At 35.3% G+C, this 25,705-nt stretch overlaps 1 protein-coding gene across 1 annotated transcript in view; it reads left to right on the plus strand.

The window, feature by feature from the left end:
* The window catches only part of MYOF (myoferlin), a 62,224-nt gene continuing 36,519 nt past the window's right edge, over positions 1–25,705 (plus strand). The window contains exons 1-16 of the mRNA XM_014875337.2: positions 1–208; positions 5,956–6,011; positions 6,878–6,969; positions 12,866–12,974; positions 14,186–14,270; positions 16,329–16,489; positions 16,950–17,078; positions 18,534–18,596; positions 18,709–18,759; positions 20,285–20,315; positions 20,714–20,829; positions 21,980–22,106; positions 22,604–22,707; positions 23,640–23,708; positions 23,826–23,869; positions 24,190–24,272. Coding sequence (XP_014730823.2) covers positions 121–208; positions 5,956–6,011; positions 6,878–6,969; positions 12,866–12,974; positions 14,186–14,270; positions 16,329–16,489; positions 16,950–17,078; positions 18,534–18,596; positions 18,709–18,759; positions 20,285–20,315; positions 20,714–20,829; positions 21,980–22,106; positions 22,604–22,707; positions 23,640–23,708; positions 23,826–23,869; positions 24,190–24,272 — 1,408 coding nt within the window. The 5' untranslated portion in view covers positions 1–120. The remainder of the gene's footprint in view (positions 209–5,955; positions 6,012–6,877; positions 6,970–12,865; positions 12,975–14,185; positions 14,271–16,328; positions 16,490–16,949; positions 17,079–18,533; positions 18,597–18,708; positions 18,760–20,284; positions 20,316–20,713; positions 20,830–21,979; positions 22,107–22,603; positions 22,708–23,639; positions 23,709–23,825; positions 23,870–24,189; positions 24,273–25,705) is intronic.

Raw genomic sequence — 25,705 nt, forward strand, 5'->3', positions numbered from 1 at the left:
TAAACCAGTAATTCCCTGCCTCCTCTTCCTGCTAGCATTTCAGTCCAGAAGTTAAGGACTGTGAAACTGAAGATTTAATTCCTTCGGTAGCAGTCAACATTTAGGCAAAGACAGGAAACAATGCTTCGGGTGATTGTGGAATCTGCTACCAATATCCCTAAAACCAAGTTTGGGAAACCAGATCCTATCGTTTCTGTTATTTTTAAAGGTAAGCAAAACTGTCATAAATGTAGTCAGGGAAGAAGATTTTTAAAAGATAGTGCCCTTTGTAAGTATTTGAAAATCTGGGAAAACATGTTTTCCTGAAATTACATCTGATGTCATTTTAGGGAAGACTTTTTAATTAAGACAGGAGTTACCTGAATGAAGTTTGAACTGGGTGGAGCACATTGGTCTGTTCTGACCAGCTGTACTTCTGTTTCAGGATCCACATTTTACAAGCTTTTCCAAAGGATTAGCCTGTTGCTTTTAAAACAAATCTAATTGTGTAAATGAACCCACTTTTAATTCTGATATTGAAGATTACCTTGTTTTCCATCTGAAAACTCATTACTGTCTTGATTACTTTGAACAGGCACTGCTCACTGTCACACATTTACAATAAAAACGTGATTTATTGTTGTTACAAGTAGTATATTGAAAAACAGTAGTACTATTTCTGAAGGTATTTGATTTTGTTTTAGTTTGGTTTGGGGTTTTTTGGTGGTGGTGGTGGCTTTTTTTCCACAAACAGAATTGCGTATCAAACTTTTGCCTGTTGAGATTATTAAATTACAAGATTTTGGAAAGAAACTGGGTTTTTTTCCACTTTCATTGCTCACAATTATATATGGGAGAAGGAGAAGACGGTGATAAAATTAGCATTTTTATGTAAAGCTAATTATGTTTTACAGTGTACTTTACCTGTTGCCATCATTATTTCACTTGGCTAGACTAGAGGAACTTGATTACTAGTATTGATTTATCTTTAAGGTGTGAAAACCTTTAAGCAATTTTGGACCATGTAATACATCAAACCAAACTGTGACAAACAGGCATTTTACCTCCTGGTGACCTGGTTTCCTGACTGTGCACTGAAATCCAAATGGCATTTTAAAGTGTGAAAAATCCTTCCAGGAGTTTGTCACCTTTTGAAACCTAATCTAAAATCATGACAGCTGTAGGAAAAGGACAAAACACTGCACATGCAGAATCTTTACTTTCAAAGTAACAAGTTTTCAGATACATTTATTTCAGCATCAGAAAGATGTGAAATAGTTCCATTTCCTTTAGTTTCCTCCTTTTTTTCAAGGAGGTTGTTTTTTTTTAACTACCCTGTGTGTTAGAACAAGTGGCAGAGCCTGTCTCTGTAGCTTTTGGAACTTAATGATTCTTAAAATATGATTTTACTTGCCATGAAAAAAGTGAATATACTGCAATTTCCCTGGTTCATTTCACATTCTGCTGCTTCTTAAGTATCCATTTTCTCTTTCCAGTTCCTTGTCTTTCTTTGCTTTCCTGCCAGTTTTGCCTTTCTGTGTTGCCTCTATTCCTGCAGTTTCAGGCTCCAGAGCTGGTTATGCCTTCCATACTTTATGCTTAAGTATCTGTTTAATCCCTCCTTGTAACCTTTTTTCGATGTGCTCTAATGCAGTTCACTTTTAGCTGGTTACAGATGTTTTTTTCTTCATTGCTGGATTTGTTTTTCAGTCATTCAGTTATCCAAACACAGGAATTGGACAACAGACATTCAAGGAATTATTTTATATTTATCCTTTATGTACTATAATTGGGATTTTTAATGTTCCCAAACATGCTTAACCAGTGTCAGCTTCATAATTGTGACAGATTTTTAGTAGGAGATTTAATTTCTCATTATCCTGCCACTTCTATTTAGGTGATTTTACTGCATACCAACAGTCTGATTTCTTGCTTCCTGTCCAGAATGATTCAAGTGGGACAGAAAATACCAGGCTTTTACCAGCTATTAAGCAGCTCTGATTTAATTTGTAAGTGGAGTGCCTGGTTACCAAGTGCAAGGGCATAGAGTCATATCTGAAATATGTTCGAATTCCAGCAGTTTATGTTTATACATGATTTTTTTTAATGTATACACTGCTGGTTCCCCCCTCACCCTGTTAATATGTAGAGATAGGAAACCAGTCTTATTTTGGGAAGATTATGTCAAAGGGCATTAATCTTTAACTTTAGTCCCTACTCAGTATAAATCCTGGGGGACATAAAAAATACATTTGGGAGTGCTAGACTGGGAAAAACTCAAGCGTTTGCAGGACTATGGCATGGCCCTGCAGCACATTTTTATGTTCTTGTTTGACTCTGGAATATTCTTAGTAAAGTCTTAGTGAACAGCACTCATTTGACAGAAGATGGCATTTCATTAGAACAGTATTTTGTTCAAATTTTAATTTACAGGGCCTTTGCTGATGTCAAGTTCAGTAAATTTAAGCCTCCCATGGAAACACAGTCTTTTAGTCTCAGACCTTTACAGCCATGCTGTGAACAAAAAGCTCATGATCCTGCAGCTGTTAGTATGAAAGTGACTGCAAATGTTTTATATGTTAAGACATGTAAGTTAATATGGTTTCATTTATGGATAGAATAGATTTCATCTATTTCATAATTTCATTATATCAACTAGGCAGTTAGTATAATAGTTATAGTGATGTATATTAGCTGCATATTAGGAGGAAATGGGCTGCTGTTTCTGTTCTAACAGAGAAGTTTTGTGCAAGCATTTCCCTTTTTTTTTTTACACATTTGTGTCGAGTCCAATGGGATGGAACTTTTATTTACTTTAAGAACAGCTCACAGTTCAAAGAGAACTACACCCTGAGAGTAAATGAATATTGCTCTCTGGAACTGGGTGCTGTTCTTGCAGAATTATGGGTTTGTCACTCAATGTGAGACAATTCATTGGTCAAATTGATATAGAAAACTGGATTTTTTTAGCCATTTGCTAAACTGACACTAAGTAATAATGATTAAATCAGTATAATTGCTTTGGTTTGTTAGATTCTCATCTCAGCATGTAAAAATTGATTCAATTTCTTGTATGTGCAATCAATGCTAGGATATTTAGTGCTTTGATAATTTGTTTTCGCTGTCTCATTCCACTTTATGCAGTAAAAAGAGGTAAAATGGAATTTGATTTGATTGATCCAACTTGATTCCCTTTGTGCTTAATCTAAGAGCTTTTCAGCAGGCCTACATTAATTCAAAGCTATTTTAGTTTATATTTCAGTATGTGAAAGAAAATAGTTTTAGAGTATAATTATTTAAATTTTCTGTTTTGCAGAGAGTTAAATTATCTAAATTTAATTTCCAGGGTTTTGAAGGTCTGTCCATTTGATCCTGCAGTTGCTGCCACCATGCAGTCTTAATTCTCCTTTGAGAAGAGTTTTATGGGATACTTTGTTAATGGAAATACAATTCTCTCTTGAATCTTAGACTTAGGACTGTTGTAAAAGGTGATGTTTGCTTTTGCTCTTCCCCACTTGCTCATGTTGATTAAAATGCTAGTTATAGTAGAAAAAAATTAAGATGGAAATATTAAGTGTTTTGCTCTACTGTAATCTTTTTAATGATGCACAGTTATTATTTAAACAGCTCATCTTAATTTTTTTTGGACACTAATCCATTAAATTCTTATTACAGTCATTTCCACCTGAGAATATTAACTAACATGTTATAATATAGGATAGTCTAATGCCTCCATCAAGGTAAAGCAAACAGTGACTTCTACAGTACCACAGTTATTGTAGTGAGTTTTTAAAGAAACGAGAACAGAGTGTTGTACCTGCATCCACAATAATTTCTTGTTTCACACTAAAAATGGTGACTGGCCCTATTGCACAATTTGTCCTGATGTGGTTTAGTCTTGGTTGCTATAGCTGCAATCATTACCAGCAGAGGAAAACAGCCTGAGGACCTGAAACTTTTGTGAACTGGAACAACCAAGCAATCCACCTCACCCTGCTTGGCAAGAAAGAGTTCTGATTGGAAGAAGAAAAAGCTTTGCCAAGAGCTTAAAAACAAATACCACCACCACCCAATGCATTAAAATACCGATAAAAGTGTAATGAAAAGGAAGTCAGTAAAGAGACGAGAGTATATTCAAACTATTTCCTTGAAGAATGTGAATGTCACATTCTGACTAAAATTACAACTAAGACCCAGCATAAGCTGTGCTTCCCAGTGTTTTTTCATCCAACTTTCACACAGATCAATAACAGGAAAAGAGTTTTTTCTCAGTGTAATCTAGAATATGCATATTAGTGGAAACATAAATCTTGCTTTTGTGAACATGGAAAATTCAGAGTGGAAAATTTAGCACCTTGTCAAGAATTGTTCTGACTGTTGTTCAAGCCAGGACTCACCTTAGAGAGTTACATTTTAGCTTAGGCTGGGATCATAGGACTTTTATCCATTAGTTCCATCAGAATCAGGTCTGTAATTTACTATCATCTTTACGAACAGCTGTAACTGTTCATTTTTTCCACTGGCAGTGAAAACATCTTTTCATATCCCAACTTCTAGAGGGACTTGAAGTATCAGTGCCCAACCTCAGATATTCTGGGATACCCAGTTTTGAAAATGCTTTGTCTCCTATAAGAAAGCATAAAGTTGAATTTCTCTCACTAACTTGTTAATTAGTGCTTTGTTCTGCAAAATGTCAGGCCACAGTATGGTATGTTATGAAAGCTCTTTCCTTTGTCCTACAACGTGAGTCAATATCCTGTATGAATTGTAGACAATTCCTGTTACATAAATGGGAGTCAGTTCTTGCAATTTGCAGCATGAGCTGACTTTTTCAGTACATCCCACTCTCATCCAATAAAAAAGAGCCACCACAGTCAGCAGCCTGATAGTGGGTATGTGAACTTCCCCATTTGGCATTTCTTTACTCTTGCTTCCTAGACCTTTGCAACATTTTCCAGGTTAAGTACAGTCATAACTTCAAATAACAAAACTGCAATTATATTTCCTGGAGTCCTTAAAGATGGGGAGTGTGTCTGAAGCTTGGACTTCTTGTGGTGGCTGAGCATTTTGGAGATCAGCAGCTGCTTTACACCCTATACTTAAACATGCTTGTTTTATCACTAATGTGTGCAATGTCTGTTTAAAGAGCTGTGTGTTTGTCTGTGCTCTTTTGTGCTTCTGAGTGTCAAAAGACATCATCTATTGGAGCTGTATACATATATTGTGACTGAACAGGAAAAATAATGCCAAGCCATGTATGATTTGCACCACACTCCATATTCTTATGATTTGTAGCTTGCTCAAATGCAAATTTAGCCATGAAATATGGAAAATCTGCAATTTTGGTTATTTTTAGGCCATAGTAAGTTCAGTGAAGTCATATCTGCATCTCTGGAAACCATTTTTTTCAGGAAGGACTGCATTTCGTCTTACATGCATTTGTATTTCTTCTAATATTTGCTCATTTAAACCAGACAGTGCTAACACTGTAAGTGGATCTTCTTAAGATTTTTTTTCATGTGATTTTATTCCAGAGCTAAATATTCAAAAATATTTTGTAACTCAAATGTGGTAAAGATGTAACGTATTTTCTTTACTACTTTCAAAAGTAGTACTTTACTGATATCACTTAGAGGTTACTGTTTGGTTTGATGTCTCTGAGTATTTTAGTCTGTTTTTTTTCATGATTATTGAAGGTGAAGCTAGGGGTCATAAAAGGTTGCAAAACCTAAATATTTATTTTGCTTTTTGGAAATGCATCTAGCTATGCTTAAATGAAACAATAAAAAGCCTCAACTACTAAAATTGCCCAGGGGACTTTTTGATTGTAAAATATGCAACTTCTGGAAGAGATAAAAAGAATTGGAACATTTGGTTGAAAGTTCAAACCTTCTTTAGAAAAGTGAAAGGAAAAAATACTGTATTTTTGTAGTGCTTTAGCAAAAATAAATAATCACGCTTTGTTTGTACTTGCAGATGAAAAAAAGAAAACAAAGAAAATTGAAAATGAACTCAATCCTGTTTGGAATGAGGTAATTTTTTAAAAATAAATCCTTGCTCATTTTCAGACAATGTTTGTAGGGTCATTAATCAGTTTCAACAGCTGAGCATGTTGTTGGAAAGAGAATCTAGTGTTGTGTGTTCTTTCATGGTGTTAGTAAATACAGGTGAATGGATTCACCTTGTGCCATGTACTACAAATCATCAGAAATGTGTTAATGTAAAATTAGATGGATAACTGATGAGTTTGTGGCCTGGTTTTGTTCCCACTTTCTTTCAATCAAAATGATTCTCAGCCATTGTTTAGCCACATGTATGGGAACATAAGGGGATAATTTATTATGTACAAGGAAAAACCATACAGAATTAAAAGGAATTATGTATTGAATGTCCTCATGGTTTATTTGTAGGCCTAGTCTTCTGTTGCATCTTCAGTAATACTTTTCTTGGGGAAAATGTTTCCTTGGCAGTGTTTATTCACAACAATAAATGAAAGTTAGATTTTTCTTACATTTTGCAATCAGAATTATAAAGAAAGGGAACACACAACTATTGGTTTAAATTCAATAGCAACTGAATTCAGCCAGTATTGGAGGGGATTAATATCAGATATTATGAATGACAATACAATATGTATGTTAGTGCGAAGAAGTGGAACTGCAAAAGAAGCAATGGCTCACTATTAAACAATTTGTGTTATTACTGCTAGTAATTAGCAAATCAAATACATGTTATGAGCCTTTTTTACTTTACTTTTGCAAATGTAAGCTGGATTTGGTCTCTAACTAAATGCAAAATTTATTTCTGAATAATTTTGTCGTATATGCTACTCTGCTGTTAATTTTTACATAATTTGTCATTATAATTTGGGTTTGATCTGATTTTTTTTGTTGTTCAGATTGTTGAATTTGACTTGAAAGGAATTGCTCTGGATCATTCATCTTCCCTAACAATTATTGTGAAAGATTTTGAAACAATCGGACAAAACAAGTATGTTCCTTCTTTCCCTCTTCCTACCCACTCCCACCCCAGTATTAAACACAATTTTCAACACAGAAGTACAGGGGGAAAATGGAACTGGTGGCTGCTGTTTGCTGTGCTCTGTCTTTTCTATTAATGTCAAGTAGTATTCTCTGTTGCTATTCTGAAAGGAAGTATGATCATGTAATCTTCTTTCTTTTTTTTCATGGCAGATCCATGTGTGTTAGGTAAACATTCATGTTTACTCATAGTAGCCCAAATCCACTGTTAGCTTTTCTTTACTACTCTCTGCCTCCTCCCAACATGTGGATTCTGGTTTTTACAATACTCTAACAGCTCTGTTGTAAAATCACTGTGAATCAAGCCAGTGCCCTCAGGTCTCTCATTCTTGAGATTCCTGCAGGCTAGTTAGGCAGGAATATATTGTATGACTCTGACTTTAGGGAGATCTTAAAACTTGAGATAGGAAAGCTTATCAGTGATCAGAATTTTGTAATGGACTTTATAATGCATGAGAAAATAAAGGAAACTTATTATCTGAAGCACCTAAAATGTTTCATTTGGTACATGGGTTGAAAGTTAGCAGTCATGTGGTTGGTTTTCTTCAAATTATATTTGTAAATATCATCTAGACTCATATTTGTAACTCTTAACCCCCAGCTTGTGCAAATGCCTGTTTGTTTTGCTTGGGTTTATGCACAGAAAGTTGTTCATACCAAGGCCAGACTAACAACTTCAGTAATGCTCTTTGAAAACAGATCCTCAATAATATCCTCATATTTGCAATGTCTGATGTGTTTGGAAGGGATATTGGCAGGGAAATAGGATAAGGGGGTGAGAAGTGAAAAACACGTGAGCAGGCATCCTTATTGTAACATGGTAATAGGAAATAGCATTTTGTAGTTCTTTTAAAGACACAAAGCACTGTAACAACAGAAGAGATTTGATATTTATGAACATTCACATTTAGATGAAAGAGTACATGAGAGGAGGGAATGTGGATTAAGTTTCTCACCTACCACTTGATTGTATGCATAACCTGTATTTCTGTAGAGTTACTGATTCTATTTATTGAGTTGGAGAGAGATTTAGGACTACCATATCATAGATTTGCTACTTTTTCACAATATCCTCTTTTAATACTTAAGAAAAAGTCTGTAGTTAGATACACGTCTGAAGTACTGCAGCATTTCAGAACAGTGCTCAGTGGACAAGTGTGCAAATAACACTCCCATGGTTTGTCTGCAAGCTAGTTCAGGACTGGAAAAGTGGAGCACAATGCCTGTCTATGTAGCATTGTGTTTGTCAGCCCAGCCTCCCTCTCTGGCTGCTTACTCACGAAGCTCCTGGCCAATATACACTCTGCTGCTCCACTCACTTAGTCCTGACTAATTCCAGACATGTATATGGTGCTATGCCCAAGAGGTCACTACAGACAGAACCTGCAGTTCTACAGGTCCCTGTAGACTACAGAACCTGCTCTGTTGTCCCTCTGGAGCAACAGAGCAGAAGATTGCAATATAAGACATGATTTGTTCCAGCTCCTAAAAGCTGATATTACTGTTCATCCAGTCTGTTTTTAAACATGCAGAAAGAGCAGTACAGTGGATGTTATTCTGCTTTTACACTGTGCCAAGGCACTGAACTCATTGCTTTGGTATGTTTCTGTAAATTAACCCTGAAAGAACATTTGGATATTTTTCCATTTCTTTGTTTTCCTGGAGAGAAAGTTTACTGCTTTATTTACAGGATCACTAAACTTTTGCAGATAGGTTAATGACTGCTCTTCATGGTGAAAAGTCACAATAATTGGAAAAGATAAATAAAACCACTGTATACAGACCGACTATCATAGGAATAAACCAGAGGACTCGTATGATTCATGCTTAGTTAGATTTTCCAGCATAAAGATGTTTGAAAAGAGAACACATCTGTTTTCTATTACATCTAATACTGTTTGTAGAAAGATTTCAAATTCTCAAAGCACAATCTTTATGCAGTTCAAAAAAATCCCCAAAACCCCACAGGAATGTCAGTTGTCCCTGTGAAGTTAAGAGAACAAGCTGGGATTATGTGTTTCCCTGTGCCCTTTGTGTAGTTCGTAACCTAGTGAGACAGGAAAAACAGATTGGGCACACCCTTTGCTCTAACAGAAAAATGAACAGTGCAGCAAATTATTTAATCATTACTAAGGATTTCTCATAGTCAAATAATTCCCAGATTGTTTAAATCCTCCTACAGCTGTACCCTTTCATGTGGATTCTTTTCCATATCAGTGTGACTGTATGTAGGATTTCCTTGCATCCACTGTATGCAAGATCTAGACAGTTTAAGATTCAGTTTTGGGGTTTTCTTCCCTGTTCAAAACAGTATCCATGTTTTGTTCCTTTTCTGAAGTTTCTTCTTGCAAGGAGTATTATCAAATAAGTAAAGATAAAATAGAGGTTTTTCTTAGTAAAAATAATTTAACTTAGAAGGAATAACAGAAGGGAGGGTGTTGGATCTTGCAGCATAATCTATAATGAAATATACCCACTGAGAAAGAAAAGTTAAATAAAATAATTATAACTGCAGCATAGCATTAAGTTTGCTGATGAGAACCATAAATATAAACCTCTGCTAAAATAAATCCTTAAAAGTAGATGAAAAGCATTTAAATGCTTGACTCTTAATTAACTCGTAATTTAAACCTTGGGGCTTCCAGTAAAAGTATCATGTAAGCAGCTACAGGACATGGTAGGCTAAAGAATTTAGGATTATTATTTAGATTGCTACGTTCAGATCAAGAGGAATAATAAAGTGGTTGGTAATGTGAGTTAGCACTTCCTGATCCAGACATGGGTGTGAAGTTTCACTTCGCTTGGTTATTTAGGCAGCTAACAGGAAGTGTTAACCACAGCACTAACGGATTAATTAGCTTTGGCACAAATGCAACTCAGTTTTTAGTAGTTGGTCATCAGTAGTTCATTGATTTCATGCTTATAAACCAGGTATTTTCCTTTGATCACTGTGGGGAAACTCTCATAAGCCTGGTAAGATTCAAAATTAGCTTCTGAGTAGGGTCTTTGCATTTCTTTTTGGTGTCTTCTCCAGTGGTAGACCACAAAATTTAAACTGCTTGTGGGAGGACAGGGTTTTTGCTTTACTCCTGCAAAGCTGAAAAAGTTTAAGAGACCAGACTGATTTGGCATATACCTGTGGAAGTCTTAGGGATGGCCAAAAAGATACTTAAACATTTAAGAAACAATACTCATTTGCTTTGGTCTTCTCTTAAAACAGCTGATGAGCAAAAGGTCAGAGAATGCATTAAGCTATTGCAGTAGCAGAAACTGTCCCATTTGATGGTGTCAAGAGACTAGTGTGATCTGGAATTAAATGGGCAAATGTTGATCTGCTCAGGCAAGAGGAAAGAAGCTGAAATAGGTCCAGCAAAGAGCAGTGTCCTTTGACAATGAACAGGTGGTAGAAAGTCTTTTCAGCCGTGCTGGATGGAAAGGATCCCTTGTTATCTTGTAAGTCATGACTTTAGATGGAGATCACATACAATCCTGCCTGAAGGTAAAAGGTCTTCAGAGGAACCCAGCAACTTCACAGTAGCCATGCAGAGAACCAGGGATCTAATTACCTGTCAGAGGGAAGTACAGCAGCAGACCTTGCAGCAAAGCACTGAACATTAATGAACTGGTGATGGGTATGATCTCCTAACAGCTCCTGAGATCTCACTTTAGCTGACTTAGCACAAAGATTAGAGACCTGAGAGAAGTGTGTCAGAAAAAAGGCTTTCTCTAAGACTTGTACAAAAGTGACAAAGATGATACCTAAGGATGACTTTGAGGCATTCCTTGCTACTTTGGAAGGTATTACTTCAGTTGCTGAGTAGCTGTATGATCAAAACCAGTCTGGATGTAGTCATGGGGAACCTGTTCTAGGTGACTAAGCTTGAGTAGAGGCACTGGACTAGATGATCATGAGTGATTCCTTCCAGCTTTGTCAGTTCTGTGGTTCTGATAAGGGAGGGGTGAAATACCCCAAATCCAGTGAACAGGATGACTTTGGGAAAGGCAGAATAGTTCCCAAAGCTTAGAATTTGGCTGAAGTCTAAAAGTGGACTAAGATAGTTTATAGACTGATTATTAAATTTCTCAATCTTGTTAGATTGGAAAATAGACTGGAGACTGTTGTTGCCCAGCCTGCTAATGGAGGGGGAAATAAAGGCACATAAATATGCACATAAATAAATGCAGCTGGTTGCAAGCAAGAAGTCCATGTAACTGATTCCCTCTTCAGTCTGAAGGTGATCACTATTTTAAAAATGGTTACTATGAATTCAGATATGTGTAGTTATCATTTGTAGAGGGCTGATGAGGATGTAGAAATGGAAATATACAGTGGAAAATTTCAAAAGCACAGGTGGATAGCAATTCTTGAGTTAATGTCACCAGATAGGAGGGTGTGGTTGCTGTAACATTCATCCTGATGAGTTGAGATTACTTTGGATGGCATCTGAATTGATGATGCTTTTGAAGTTAAGTCACTCCAGCTCATATCAAATCAAAAGGAGGTCAAGTCTACATAAATTTTTTACAAATGTGCGTAGGAATGTATTTTCTTTCTCTAGAATCAGATTTGGTCTACACAATTGGGTAGTCTTGTTGGGTTTTTCCCTTGTATGGCACCTCAAAATATGTAAGTTTCTGCAGCTGAACAGAAGTTGTTATGTGTAATACCTGGAAGGTATATTTGCAGGAAATTGATGTTTTATACTTAGGTATGCTAATGTACTTTGCAAAAAAATTAATTTACATTCTCTTGACACAGTATGCAAGAGTAGCTATAATAGTGCTCTTGAGTCATGTCAAAAAATACCCTTGCATCCTTAGCTGCTCCATGAAAAACCTCTATAACTTTGGGGGACCTCAGTTAAATTCTCTGTGTATCTTTTTTCTGCTTTGGCAGCAAAGCTGGTATTTTATTTGTAACTAATGTTCTTTGAAATATTTACAGAGTAAAATTATCTTGGTTTTTTTCATTGAAAAAAATCTCAGTTATTCCAGTAATCCACTTCAATATGGGAGTAAACTGCTACTACATACCATGAGAATTAAATACAGTGCCAGGTATCATGAGACCAGTATCACACTAAGAAATGTTGCCTAAATTAAAAAGTGCATGTGGTTTCCATCTTTCTGGGAGAGGGTGGGAGTGACACATGCAGTCCCAAAGTAGGCAGAAGTAGCTCAGAAGAGTCTACCACATGTCAGATCCCTTTGAAACCTTCTTTTGGTAGACCACTCTAGAACCATTAGAAACATTCTGAGAATTTAGAAGTGAGAAGATGAACCTATTCCAAAATGCAGAGTATGGGCAAGAAGATGAAATTTTTGATTCTCTAATAAGCACATTGATTGCATTTGTTCTGTTTCACTGTTTTCATTACAAAGACATGGATGTGTCTGGTTTTGTGTCTCTTTCTGAGTTATACCTAGTTTATATTTGCTACCTCTCACCAGAGAGTTTGCAAATATGTGTAGTGGAAGAAATTTTTATATTTTTTAGTTTGCCAATAAGAATTCAGTGGTGGAAATAAGTGACATGGCTGTTGAAAGTTATACAGAAGATTATTTTCAAAAATATGTGAAAAATAATTTCATTTCTTAACCTCTTTTAGGTTAAAGCTGTTGCTGCCATAAAGAACACCAACACATTTGAGTGTAATGAAACAGAAATTAAAAATTAGCAGTACACAATAATTACATGACATTTGCAATGGTCTTTTGTTGTGCTTTGAGTTTTCAAGTCATGGCTGGAGTTACTTGGTCAACTAACAAATGCTAGCAAAAGAAAAAATGGGAACCTCTGTTTGATGTATACTTGCATTCTAATAATGATTTTTATTTAATTTCAGATTAATTGGCAGTGCATCTGTAGCACTTAAGGATCTTGTAGGTAACCAAAGCAGATCTTTTCCCTTCAAACTCATACCTCTACTGAATGAAAGGGGACAAGAAACTGGAGTGAGTGACTTACATTTTCTTGTTTTGCTGTATTCTTGGTCAAAATGCTCCAGCAACAGGGCTAATATCAATTTAATTCTTGGAAATTTCTAGCAAAAGCTTCAGACAGAGGAAATTTATAACCAGACATATATATACATATGTGTATATATATATTTGTCTATACAATTTTGTTTTCTCTGTATATATTATGTGTTTGTATATATGTGTCATAAATATTATGGGCTACAGAGTCTGGAAATCAGCCATTAAAAAAAATGCATTTTCCAAGTTCCATATGCACCTTTATGCTTTGGAACAGCTACCTGTGTCATAGCACTGATTCTGGAAAGCACATGGTCATACACAGATTCACTGCCAGCTCCCTTCAGAAAGTTACACAAGAACCTGCTCAACTTGATTTAGCACATGTTTAGATTTAAGTGTGCTTAGTTATTAATTAAGTAGTTTCTGGAGCCTGGGACCTTACTGTGTTTGTGCAGTGTAGCTGTTAAGGCACTTCATACTGCATTCTAGTACAGTTCAATAATGAGAGACTCTGAGAGTAATTTCAGTCTCTCATCAGCTGCAGTTTAATATCATGATTAGCTGGTCACAGGGTTGGGCTTTTCTTGCTGACTCCTCATGTTACTCTGGCAACTAGGAATAATAATGATTTGTTCAATAATCCAAAACCACAGTCAAGCACAAAAAAGACAATTCTATAATTAGAATGGAAAATGACGTAGTGTTTTTCTTCCAGGATGGAGTCAGATTAGAAAAGCCAGATAGGAAATTTTACTTATGGTTCAGACTTGTTAAGTTGTTGATGAAATACTGTTATTTCTCTACTGCTTTTGTTTTTCTCTCTACAAATTTAGGATGTCACCTTGTCTGCCATAAATATTGTGGAACTAAAATTAATATTTGTAGAACATTTTACATGCTTGTATTGTCACAGATCTTTCTACATATAAACACAGTGATTCCGTTTGTTAGATATTATTTTAGAACCTAGTCTATGAGCTGCAAATTATGTAATCTTTATTGTTCCTATGTGTATATATATCTAGCTTATTAATAGTTTATGAATTTACTAGTAGCTGAAAGTTTATAAAACTGTTGTGCCCATGAATAGCTAACTGTTCATGCACAGTGTTAGAGCAACTTACTGCTTTAAATCAACTGCTATGAATACTGTGAGCTACATAAAAAACTGTATTTCTCTATAGGCAACAATTGATTTGGTAGTAGGATATGAGCCACCAGCTGGACCTGCAAATCCAGCTGATCCAGGAGGGACCAGTGCACAGGAAGGTATTTCAACCTTTTCTCAGAACATTATTAAAAGCTCTAGGAGGTATTTAAGGTAAGGCAAGAAAGTGATTCAGCAGCACTGTTCGCCAGAAGCAAGCATGTCAAGACTGGTAGGTAGTGATTTTATAGAAACTGAGTATGATTCAGAAGCTAAGAAAAAAATTTGCGTTTCCTGACATAAAGTGGATTTTAGTATCATTTTCTCTGTTTGCTTAAAAACTTTTCAAAATGGCTTTTGCTTAGGAAAGAAAGGGTTTTGAATGTTCAAGGAAACAGCAATTATCTGCTGCAATTCTAGGGCTGACCAAAAAGCAGAGAAATCCCATCTATTACTTTCAATGACAGGGAGCTTTGTGAAAACATTTTCTTGAATAATCAAAGCTCTTTTCCCTTTTAGAACAATTAAGGTTTGGAAGACATAATTTTATATTAGGTTGATGTTTGACTATCTAATGAAATACTATGATCGGTGGGGAATATTCTTTGGTCTCTCTGTATATCATATTAATCAGGCTTTTGCTGAGAGTATTTTTGAGATCTGGTTTTCCAGACTCTTAAAAGAACTGTGAAATAACAAGCTTTTGCAGTTGATTGGAAAATTATAAGCCTAATATCAAGGCTGTGTTTGTGCAGAAAGAAGGAAGCTTAATAAATGTTTTGTGTTTGAGGAGAAGTAAATCAGTTTCACCATTATTTGGTGATAGATAACATAAGAAGGAAAAACTGAAATCAGGAGTCTTTTGGAGGGAAATTTTGATTGCATTGGCTTCTCTCAGAGGATAAGTAATATAAACACAAAAGCTGTGTGTTAAATTACTGCACTTCAAAATAATTTTATAGAAATGTGGACTTGAAGGCTAAAAATGCAATTTCACTTCTGTGAGATTATTTTGATAGCTTTTAAAATGTTTTTGAACTGTAATATAGAGATAGAATTTAAAATGGAAGTATTTTAGTATTCAGCAACTGCATGAAAATTATTTCAGTGTGAATTATCAAACACAGCTTAGTTAGTTATTGTAAATATCGATTTCCCATGAAATGAAATCACTTTTCCTGAGATAGCTACGGCTCAGTTTCAGAAATTAAAAATTAAGTGCTAGAGTATGTGATCAATTAGCTGCATGGATCCATTCAAGCAAATGCATTTGAGAGATGTTAAAGTGGTGAGTCTTTATTTATACTATGTATAAAATACATAGTATGTCAGTCTCTCTGGTTTTATACATCTCTTACAAGGACCATGAATGACTTTTTTATCAGCCTGTAATTTATGAAGTTAGTATACATTCTTCTGTTGATGCCAACAACCAGAGATATAGCTCATTCTTCCTCTAAATTTTACCATAGTCACTGTCCAGTTAAGAAAAGCTGGAAAGACAAGGAAGTGACCACTTTTGTGGTCTAAATATTTATGGATCCTGTTTTGCAACACTGGAATCTCAGAGTATGATTCAGTATTGTAGTGTCATGTGGTTGTAGAACTGTCTCCCACAGAGGTATGCTGATTTCAGAACTGTCAAAGAACCTTACTGAAAAACTTCTTCCACACTTAAATGTTGTGGAGAAGGATTCAGTTTTATTTTGGATGACAGACCCTAAATGTATTCATGCACTCAAGATTCTGAACTAAAACCCAATGTTGTGCTATTGCCTAGTCTTGCTGACGGGAAACAGCAGGATTCATTCAACAGCAATGTTTATTCAACTGGAGTAAAATGAATCCTTGTGGTGAATTGTGAGCTAGTTGGGGGGTGATTACAGCTCAACTTTGCTTCAATCAGTTGATTTTAAAAGTGCATGGGAATCGTATTAGACATTCTGTATCCAGAAGAGAGACTGATCTAGAGTTAGTTTGGTTAGGATATAAACTTGTTCTTAAGCAGGCTAAAACAACTAGCTTTCAAAACGAGTTGGAAGAATGTAGCTGGCAAAAAACATTGTTGATGTGAGCTAATAATAGAATTTTAGTGGAACTCTTGGATATCAGACTCTTACTCCTGTAACTTTAACAGCAAGCTATTTATTTATTAATTGTGCTGTTTTTTGCTATGTGAGATGGAGAAGATGATGGAGGTTACGAGGATGGGTTGGATGGTCCAGTTGCTGGTATCACACCAACAGCTCCAAGTGGCACAAAGGAAGCCCAGCTGGCAAAACGCATCACCAAAGGAAAGAAAACACGGAGAATCCTCTCTAACAAACCACAAGATTTTCAGGTACTAGACTTATTAAATATTGCATATTCCCTTTTTCTGCTGAGCATAACATTGCTCCTTTTACACAGCCTGAATATAATTTAATGTCAGCTTATCTAATGCACCACAGAGATAATTACCCTCTTCATTTGAAAGCCAGTATTTCAAAATTTTTCCTCAAATGTTCCTGTTACTGAGATGTCTGATTTTGTACAGTCCTGACTGAAATAGGGATGAACCTTATTTAAAGTATAGTTGTACAGATTTCAAACTACTGTAGCAGCTTTAAAAATAAATGCTAAAGGCAAGTGAAAAAACTCTAGTGAAATGATGAGCCCTAATTTGTCTTGTAAAATTAGTTACCATCATAACTAAGCTTGCAAAGTCTGGTTCATATCTGCTATAATAAGGAATTGTTATGATCAAGATCACAGATAATATAGAGAATGAATTAGTACAAATATTTGATTTTTTTTTCCAGATTCGTGTTAGAATCATTGAAGGTCGTCAGTTGCCTGGAAATAACATAAAACCAGTAGTCAAAGTTCATATTTGTGGTCAAACACACCGGACAAGAATCAAAAGAGGAAATAACCCATTTTTTGATGAAGTAAGTGGTGTAAGAACACCCTAGCTGAAGTGTTGAGGCTATCAACTGTAGAGAAATAGTTAATACAGCTTTCATTATGATCGATTAATAAGAATTTACTAATATTTATGGGTAATTATGGCTAACATGCATGATGCCATTCCCAGTCCCTTTCTTTATGTATTCACATCACGAAACACATCTCTGTCATGGACAGTCCGAGCAGATAAAACTATCTAGAAGGAAGTCAGACTTCATATGAGACATATGGAACATTTTCTTTGGTGCAGTTGGCCATGTGACAGAATCACTTTGAACAGTTGTGTGCAGGTTATAAAAATCACAGAAAAATTAATTAGAAATCATTGTAGACCTCTATGGTGTGTGCAGACGAGTGCTCAGTACAATGCCATAGGACTGCCCCAGAATCTGGAAATGTCACTGCCTTGATTTGTAAAAACACAACTAGATTTCTCTGTCCAGACAGGGGGTCTGTACATCAAACACACTGAAATACAGGAGAAAATTCAAAGCCATCTAAGGAACACAAGAATGATCCCATAGCTCGAAGACTAATGTTGCAAAACTAAAATGTAATAGAGAAAATGCTGAGGATAACTCTCTGGGCATGTGTGGAAAATTCAGAAGATTTTGGAACTGCGTGGCAAGCATGTTTAACACACACAGGCAAGACCAAGAAATCTGTAAAACTTGGAAACTCGAACTAAGCTATAAGTAGCAGTCGAGATTTATGAAAAAAAATTTATGGAAAAAGTAGGAAGGGCAGAAAGTAGGTTGCACCTTATATTTAAACAATTCCTTGGCGGTCTCAATATCCATAGTAGTCCAAAACTGCAATAGGAGGGACCATGTTTACATACCCTTCCACTTTCTTGTATAAAATACTGACTGGAATATAGCTGGGATCAAAGACCAAGCTTAGTGAGGCATGATCTATTATGAAAACAAGCTAATAAATAGTATATATATCTTCATGCTATCAAACTATCAGTTTTATTACTCTGGCCTTGAGTTTCAAAAATTCAAATCATTACAATCACTATCACCACTAACCCTAAACAAGGCCTCTTTGACAACTCCAACAGAGATGGTTCGACCAGGATTTAGTGTTCTGGCAAATAAACTTTATCATTTCTGAAGTTGCTTCCTTGAGAAAAATATGAAGTGCAGAGCAAGGAGCAAGGGGCTGTTTACAGCATAGTTATGCTGACAGTGTTTATTAAAATTGAAGTTGTGACTGTCTTGTCTGTGTTGTACTGAGTCAATTTACTAAATTCGGTTTTTCATTCTGCACTAAATTACCACATAATATGTTCAGCAAGGAGGTGGGGTAAAAGTACTGTACCAGGCATGCTTTGTATGCCTCTTCAAATAATGCTTTTGCATTTCATATTCAAGTAATTACATGTTTATCGTTTTAATACTGGATTTTTTTCTTTTATTTTACCTTGACAGATATTTTTCTACAATGTCCACATGACTCCTCTAGAGCTGCTTGATGAAACAGTTAGCATTCGGGTAAGAAAAACCAGTGCATATTCACAAGGCTGCTGGATCCCTGGAGCATCCTCTGGCCATTTCACGAGGTTGTTTAGGACCTGTCCTGTTTCATGCTCCTCTGTCTTTTTAGGTGTATGATTCTTACTCCCTACGAGCAGACTGTCTAATGGGTGAATTTAAGGTGGGTATGAAGTAAGCTCCATATCTAGACTAAATAAAATTAAATTGGAGAACCTTTTAAGTACTGGTTTTAAATATTTAAATTTATATTTCTTTTTCATGAGGCCAAAGAATGACCTGATGATATCTTGCTTCTCGAGCTAGAGAACATTTGCTCAAAGCACTAGTAAGCAGTTTCTTTTATTTGAGTAGAAGACTATTGTTAAAGAAATTTGTGTGGTTTATATACCAAGTTCTCTAATTTGCATCCAGGTAACTTTTTCTTCTTTTGTGGTCAGGTGATTGTTTGGTATGAGGTAGGGTTTGAAAAGATAATTTTATTAGGTAACTAATAGGCAGAATAGTGATATGTATGATGGCATAAAGATACACATTCTCAAATGATGTGGAGAGGTATTCCTCTGGTCAGAAGTTAAGTAAAAACTATGCTGAAAAATTCACTTAGTTAAGGTAGCTTCTGTGGTTCTGATGATATTAGTGAGATGGTCTTTATTTGGATTTGTTGTGATCATCTCTGGGAAGTAGACATCTGCCTGCCAAGAATTCCCATGGCAATTGTAATGGCTACTGGGATCCACTTTTACAACATTTCCAGTGTCTGTGCTGGCTGTCTTTTCTGCTTGTTTATTTGGTACTGCATAAATTCAATGGGTGTCTAGACCTGCTTTTTACAAAATTATGCAAAGAGGGAAGAGTGCTCTTTTCTAAATGTAACACTTTCAGCCACAGAGCTGGTTGCTTTTTGCTTCTCACTGCTTCTTTGTGATTTTCTTTGTGATTTCTAGTGATTGAGTCAGTGGTGTATTGCTCTGTGGAAACCTGATTATTCACTAAGCAGGTGACAGCATGTCACTCAGCTTCTTTTTGTTCCTGCAGGCACACATTCCAACTGGAAACCACAAGGGTAATTCTGCCTAGAAAATCGCCCTTTCAGACTTTACCTGCAAGGAATACTAGCCCTAAATCCATGAGCAAACATACTTACATTCCTGAACATGTTTAAAATCTGATACAATGAATGAGGCAATCTTGTCCAGGTTTGACACTGGGAAAAGTAACAGTCATATTCTTAATAAAGAAAATATATGATTCATTAAAAAAAAACAAGTTTCACTTCTGGAACTGAAGGATGACATGTTGAGCAGGAACAAAGGAACAGAAGTGTTCTGAAAAGCTTGTCTGAACATAAGATAACAAGTGAGCATAGGGAATTCAAGGAGCAGTAAACCAGCCCCATCTTGTATCTCTGGTAAATGAAAAATCCGGGGATCCAAGAAAAGAAGAAAATAACTACATGTGTTAGTTCTAATACATATTTTCTTGCATTTTCTTCTTGGCTGCTTTATCCATTTGAAATCCCTCATTTTTCAATGTGAGACATTTTCTCTTTCTCCTCCTAGTAATACTCTTGTAAACTGTCTTCTGTTTGTGACAAGAGAACAATTAAAACCATGGGGGGAGAGTTGCCCAACCATTCTTCTGTTTTGGTATTTCTTCAGAGGTAATGCCTTTGTTCTTTATTTCAGATTGACATTGGCTATGTTTATGATGAGCCTGGTAAGTAATGGTTACTTCAGAACTTCTTTCCTTGAAACTACAAGTTGAAACATTTCATTGAATTTCTAAAGTAAAAGAAGAAACTTAGTGTAAAGTATTTAAGTTTGCTGCTTTAAGCATTAACTTCAAAATATCCAACAATATATAAAAAAAAATAGAAAAATAGTGCAAAAATATTTGATAACTGTGTCCTTGAATTAGTATGACAAAATAGTTTAACAACAGATTTCTTGTCTTGGATGGCACTATTGAGACCTGTCTAGGACAGGATTATTTTGTTAAATAATTAGGGTCATTTAGGATAAAACATACTTTTGAAATAGCTTGCTGCTTATATGATATCTGCCATTTTGTAATGACTATTACTGGGGCTGGTGGTGATGTTTGTTTTATTTCAGGCCATGCAGTCATGAGAAAATGGCTTTTGCTGAATGATCCTGAAGATACAAATTCAGGAGCCAAAGGCTATATGAAAGTCAGCATGTTTGTCCTGGGAACTGGAGATGAGCCGCCAGTAAGTTTAATTTAAATGTTTTTCTTCCCCTCTCCATCCCATGGATGTTTATTTATATCCCCCCAACATTGTTCTAATACTGTATAATTTGCTCTCTGGGCAGTATTTATAGGTAAGACAGAATTTACTAGTGGTTTCAAGAGCATCCTGTAGTAAGTGGCTAACTCAAAGCTTGTTTTGCTATTCTGCTCAGTTAAGCAACTTCTACCATTTGTGGATCCTGCCTCTTGTACTGGCAATAGAGATGTGTTAGCCTGGTTTTGCATGCAAGCTAATATGTAATTCTCCTTAGTATAGCTAAGCAGGCAGAGTAACACTGATACCAGTTCCAGGACTAAGTCAGAAATGTCTCCACTACTACAAAACATAGACAAGCCCATAGAGAAACCAGAGTACCAGAAAGCTCCTAATTTTTCTTGGTGTAGATCAGACCCCTCAATAATTAATTCAGGCACAATTAATTTACTGCTTTTATAGCAGTAGGTAGTTTTAACAATCCAATCCTTCGCTGTCTGCTGTTCTCTCAAGGTGAAAACAGGCGATTTTTTCCTTGTAAGGCTTTTCGTACCCGACCATTGCCTGTAATTTAAATTCTGTTTTTCTTCCTGTCTGATATTTTGGCATACTGTTACTCCTTAGGTAAATACAATGTGGTCCCCAGAATCATGGCAGATTGCTTTTTAGTTTCATATTAACTATTCATCTCTGCTATCCTCATGATTCTTGAAATCCCAAGGATATGTCTAGTTATTTGTGGTGTATTTATTTTTAAATGAGGAGCAGTAAGTTCTGGTAAATTATATCAGACGTGTAAGCCTTTTCTAATTGTAGTAAACGCCTTCTCTTGACATGAGTGTGAAATTTGCATGGCACATTGTACATGTGCCAAAATCATCATTGTCTGATGATGATGATTTTGAAAGTGTGATTATAATGGGCTCTTACAATTGAGTACTTTAGAGATAAAACTGAAAGTAAAATAGTTTAACTAGAATTAAATTTTTGTGGCTTGATTATTTGATATAGTCTCATTCTTCATCATGAAACTAACAATAATTTTTAGCTAATCAACAGAAGTTTAGCTAATCACCTTAATTCTAATTCTGTACATTGCCTTGTCTTTTTTGTCTACAACTGTGTTCCCTGACAGGTTGAAAAAAGGGAGAGAGATAATGAAAGTGATGATGTGGAGAGCAATCTTTTATTACCTGCTGGGATTGCACTTCGATGGGTCACTTTCCTTCTCAAGATCTACAGAGCTGAGGACATTCCACAAAGTATGTAGCTGCTCCCTACTTGTCCCTTGGCGTTTGAATACCATTAGAAATAGTTATTTGTGTTAACTGTTCAGAATAGAATATAGGTGACTTTTTATCCTTTACTGCTAGCATTTTCTTTGCTAGCCTATTTTCTCACCTATATCTGTGCCAAATAGCAATGTCTTCAGATACATGTATAATGCTTTTCAAATACAGTGATGCCTTTAAATTCAGGAGCTCATCAGCGCTTTTTATGATGTTGAAAAATGTGTAATCTTACAATCGCTCCTAAGCCAAAATTCTCAGTTTTTACCTGCAACACTTCAGAATTTTGCTTATCAGGTTAAACTTTACCCTTCCTAGATCTGTGAGCTGATTGATTTTGGTAAGATTGCATGGGCAGTTTAATATTTAGGAATAGTAGTAGTAATAATAATAATAATAATAATAATAATAATAATAATAATAATAATAATAAAATAACTACCTTAATTTAATCTTTGACATCTCTCCAGTGGATGATGCTTTTGCACAAACTGTCAAGGAAATATTTGGAGGAGAAGCAGACAAGAAAAACCTGGTAGATCCATTTGTAGAAGTTTCTTTTGCTGGGAAAAAGGTAATTTAGTAAATATCTGAACCTTTGTATTCTAATTGTAGTCCCGAGAACAGATTTCATATGCCAACATGAATTTTTAAATTTACTGAAATTATGGAAATAAAAGAAAAGAAAAAAATAAAGTTAACTTTGTAAAATGACAAACTTCAAGATACAATAGGAAGGGTGTAAAACTGGTGACTAATGAAAGGAATGTATGACTAAAGGCTAGACCTCACATATGCCAGATTGCTTGCCTACCAGCTGTTCCTGATTGCTTTTAGTAATTGGTGATACAGATCTTTCTGGTCAGATTAGCTGCATTTGTACGTTTAAATAATAATGTGTTCCTTAGAATGCCAAATGTGATCTGGAGGACAATTGCACAACTTATATTCATTACTAGTCAATTTTTTTGTCAGTCATTTAATATTCTACTTAGTCAGGTAACCACACCCAATAGTGTAGAAGATCTTTAGAAGACATGACTAGCAAATAATGCAGGCTCTCCCCTAGGTATATTCTTCATCTACCCTAAAATCTGCATAAAGAAAGCTGGAATCAAGTAATTCCTTCATCTCATTTCTCTGCTGTGATAAAAGCACGTTGAGCTGTGGCTTGTGGAAATAACAAGCCACAATAATTTCATTTAATTGTAGCTAGTGAAAATAAAAAGTAGGGCAACCCAAATCTCATGTTTAAACACTGTTTCAATATTTTCTTTTCCTCCAAAAGTCATTAATGCTGCATATACAGATTACTCTAACAGTAGTTATCAGTGGAAAACTCATTGAGCATCAATGGCTCACTGCAGCATTAATCCAGGATTTATTGACTACTACATTGAATTTTTCCAATCAGATGATGATGTGTCCTAAATCATAGTAAAGTAAACACTTTGTTTTCTCTATTTTATCTTTGATGTGTTGTATATTTGATTTCATTTTTGGCAGGTTTGCACAAATATAATTGAGAAAAATGCTAATCCAGAATGGAATCAAATTATTTATCTTCAAATCAAGGTTAGTATTTTTACCCTTGTTTCTTTAGTAAACAGCCATTTTTTTGGAACTCAGAGCATTAACATTACAGGTGTGAAAAAATGACTTATTTTACTTTCATTGCTTTTTTTCTTTCAGTTTCCCTCGATGTGTGAGAAAATAAAACTTTCAATTGTTGACTGGTGAGTTATGACTTTTGATCAAATTATTTAAGCTAAATGATAATAAACAGAGAAAAGTCTGGTTCTATAGATGTCAGGTACTTTTACAGTGCATGAGAGTATTTAAGCAAGTCTTTCCTTTATGGTTTCTTTACAAGAGATCTGATTAGTGTAACAAGAGATTATTTTTAATTGTGTGCAGTGAGAGCTGAGCACTGCCACTGTTTAATGATAGTGTAAAAGTCAGGTGACATATTCATGGTCTGCAACCCACTTTTGTAATTTTTTATTTTCATTATAACCAGCATCATATTCAAATTTTTTTTTTTTTTTTTTGGTAGGGATCGACTTACAAAAAATGATGTAGTCGGAACAACTTATTTAAGTCTCTCAAAAATTGCATCTTCTGGAGGAGAAATTGAAGGTAATTGCTTGAGCAGTGTGTAACACACTATCTTCTCTTGTGTTACACACAGTGGCAAAGATCAGTATTCAAAGAAAGCATATATTTACCTATAGTTCTCAATTCCCTTGCAACAGGTTTGTCTGTTCCTGAAATTTTCAAAACAGTGCTCCTAGAAAATATTCTATGGGACTTTTAAAAGTAAAGTATTAAAATTGTAATGACTAAACCATGTCATCATGGAAATAGCAGTAATTCAAGATTTGGTTTTCTGATATATATATATATATATATATATATGTTAATGAACTAGTTTAATTTGTGAGTACTTTTCCAAATTCAGAAAGCCATGTGACATCACAATCTACCATGTGTAAGATATGCAAATTTACTTAGATGCTTAATAAGATACTTAATTTCAAGACAATCTGGAGTCACTGCTTCAGAACCACTTGTTTTTTGGACACTGGTAAACAAGACTCCTTTTGGTACCTTATCTGTTGTATCCCTGAGAAGAGAACCTAAAAGCTGTGGAATGTTCCTGAGTAGCTGGCCTAAAGGAGCTATCTAGAGCCACATACTCATTTCCTGGACACCACGAGGCTGCTTTCAGGTGCTGGGGGAACTTGGGTCAGTCTCTGCTCTGATCAGTAGCTGACCAAAAGCAGGCATTGCATCTCATTGCATGAGTGCTCAGTATTTCTGTTTTGTAACTCTGATTTTGATTGCACTGCTATGATTGCAGACAATTGATTTACATGCTTCAATCAGTAGAGATGGCTGGATATGTAATTTCATACTCAAAACTATTTCTTATTAGATTAACTACAAGAAAACAAGTTAGGCAAGATATAAGGTGCCTAACATTGTTCCCATTGGAAACTAGCTTTGTAATAAAACTCATCTTGAAAATATTATAAGAAATACTATTTGTGCCAGTATTTTGGAAAATATTAGGAAAAATAGTTACATTTATATTCTGATATAATCTTGTGATTCTTGATTATTTCTTTGTGATCTATATCTGTATCTATATCAATAATCACCTCTTTTTATAGCAAGATCTTTCATACAATTGGGCTGGTTTCCAGACTAGGATTCTTTATAAAGTTGACAGAAAAATTGTTTTATCTTTTTAATGAACATAGCTTGGCATATAAGTTATCCATACAGAATTATAAAGCTCAAGGTTAAAAAGGCTTAGCATGTGTTTATCTGACTATCTATGCTAGTTTGAAGGATACTGTCTCAAAACCATTTTCACCATTGTCACAATAAGATCCTAAATTATTACTTCTTTTTGTTGTATTAATAACATCTATAGTATATGTTCTTGTCTGAGACAGACCAATTTATCCTTAAGCTGATGGCTATATCAGGTGTTTAAAAATAAAGTTAGTGGCTCCAATCCTGTATTGACTTCAGGCAAGAATTGGATGGAATTGTATTTTCAG

The sequence above is a fragment of the Sturnus vulgaris genome, chromosome 8 (genome assembly GCF_052056855.1).
Source record: "Sturnus vulgaris isolate bStuVul1 chromosome 8, bStuVul1.hap1, whole genome shotgun sequence".
Taxonomy (NCBI): domain Eukaryota; kingdom Metazoa; phylum Chordata; class Aves; order Passeriformes; family Sturnidae; genus Sturnus; species Sturnus vulgaris.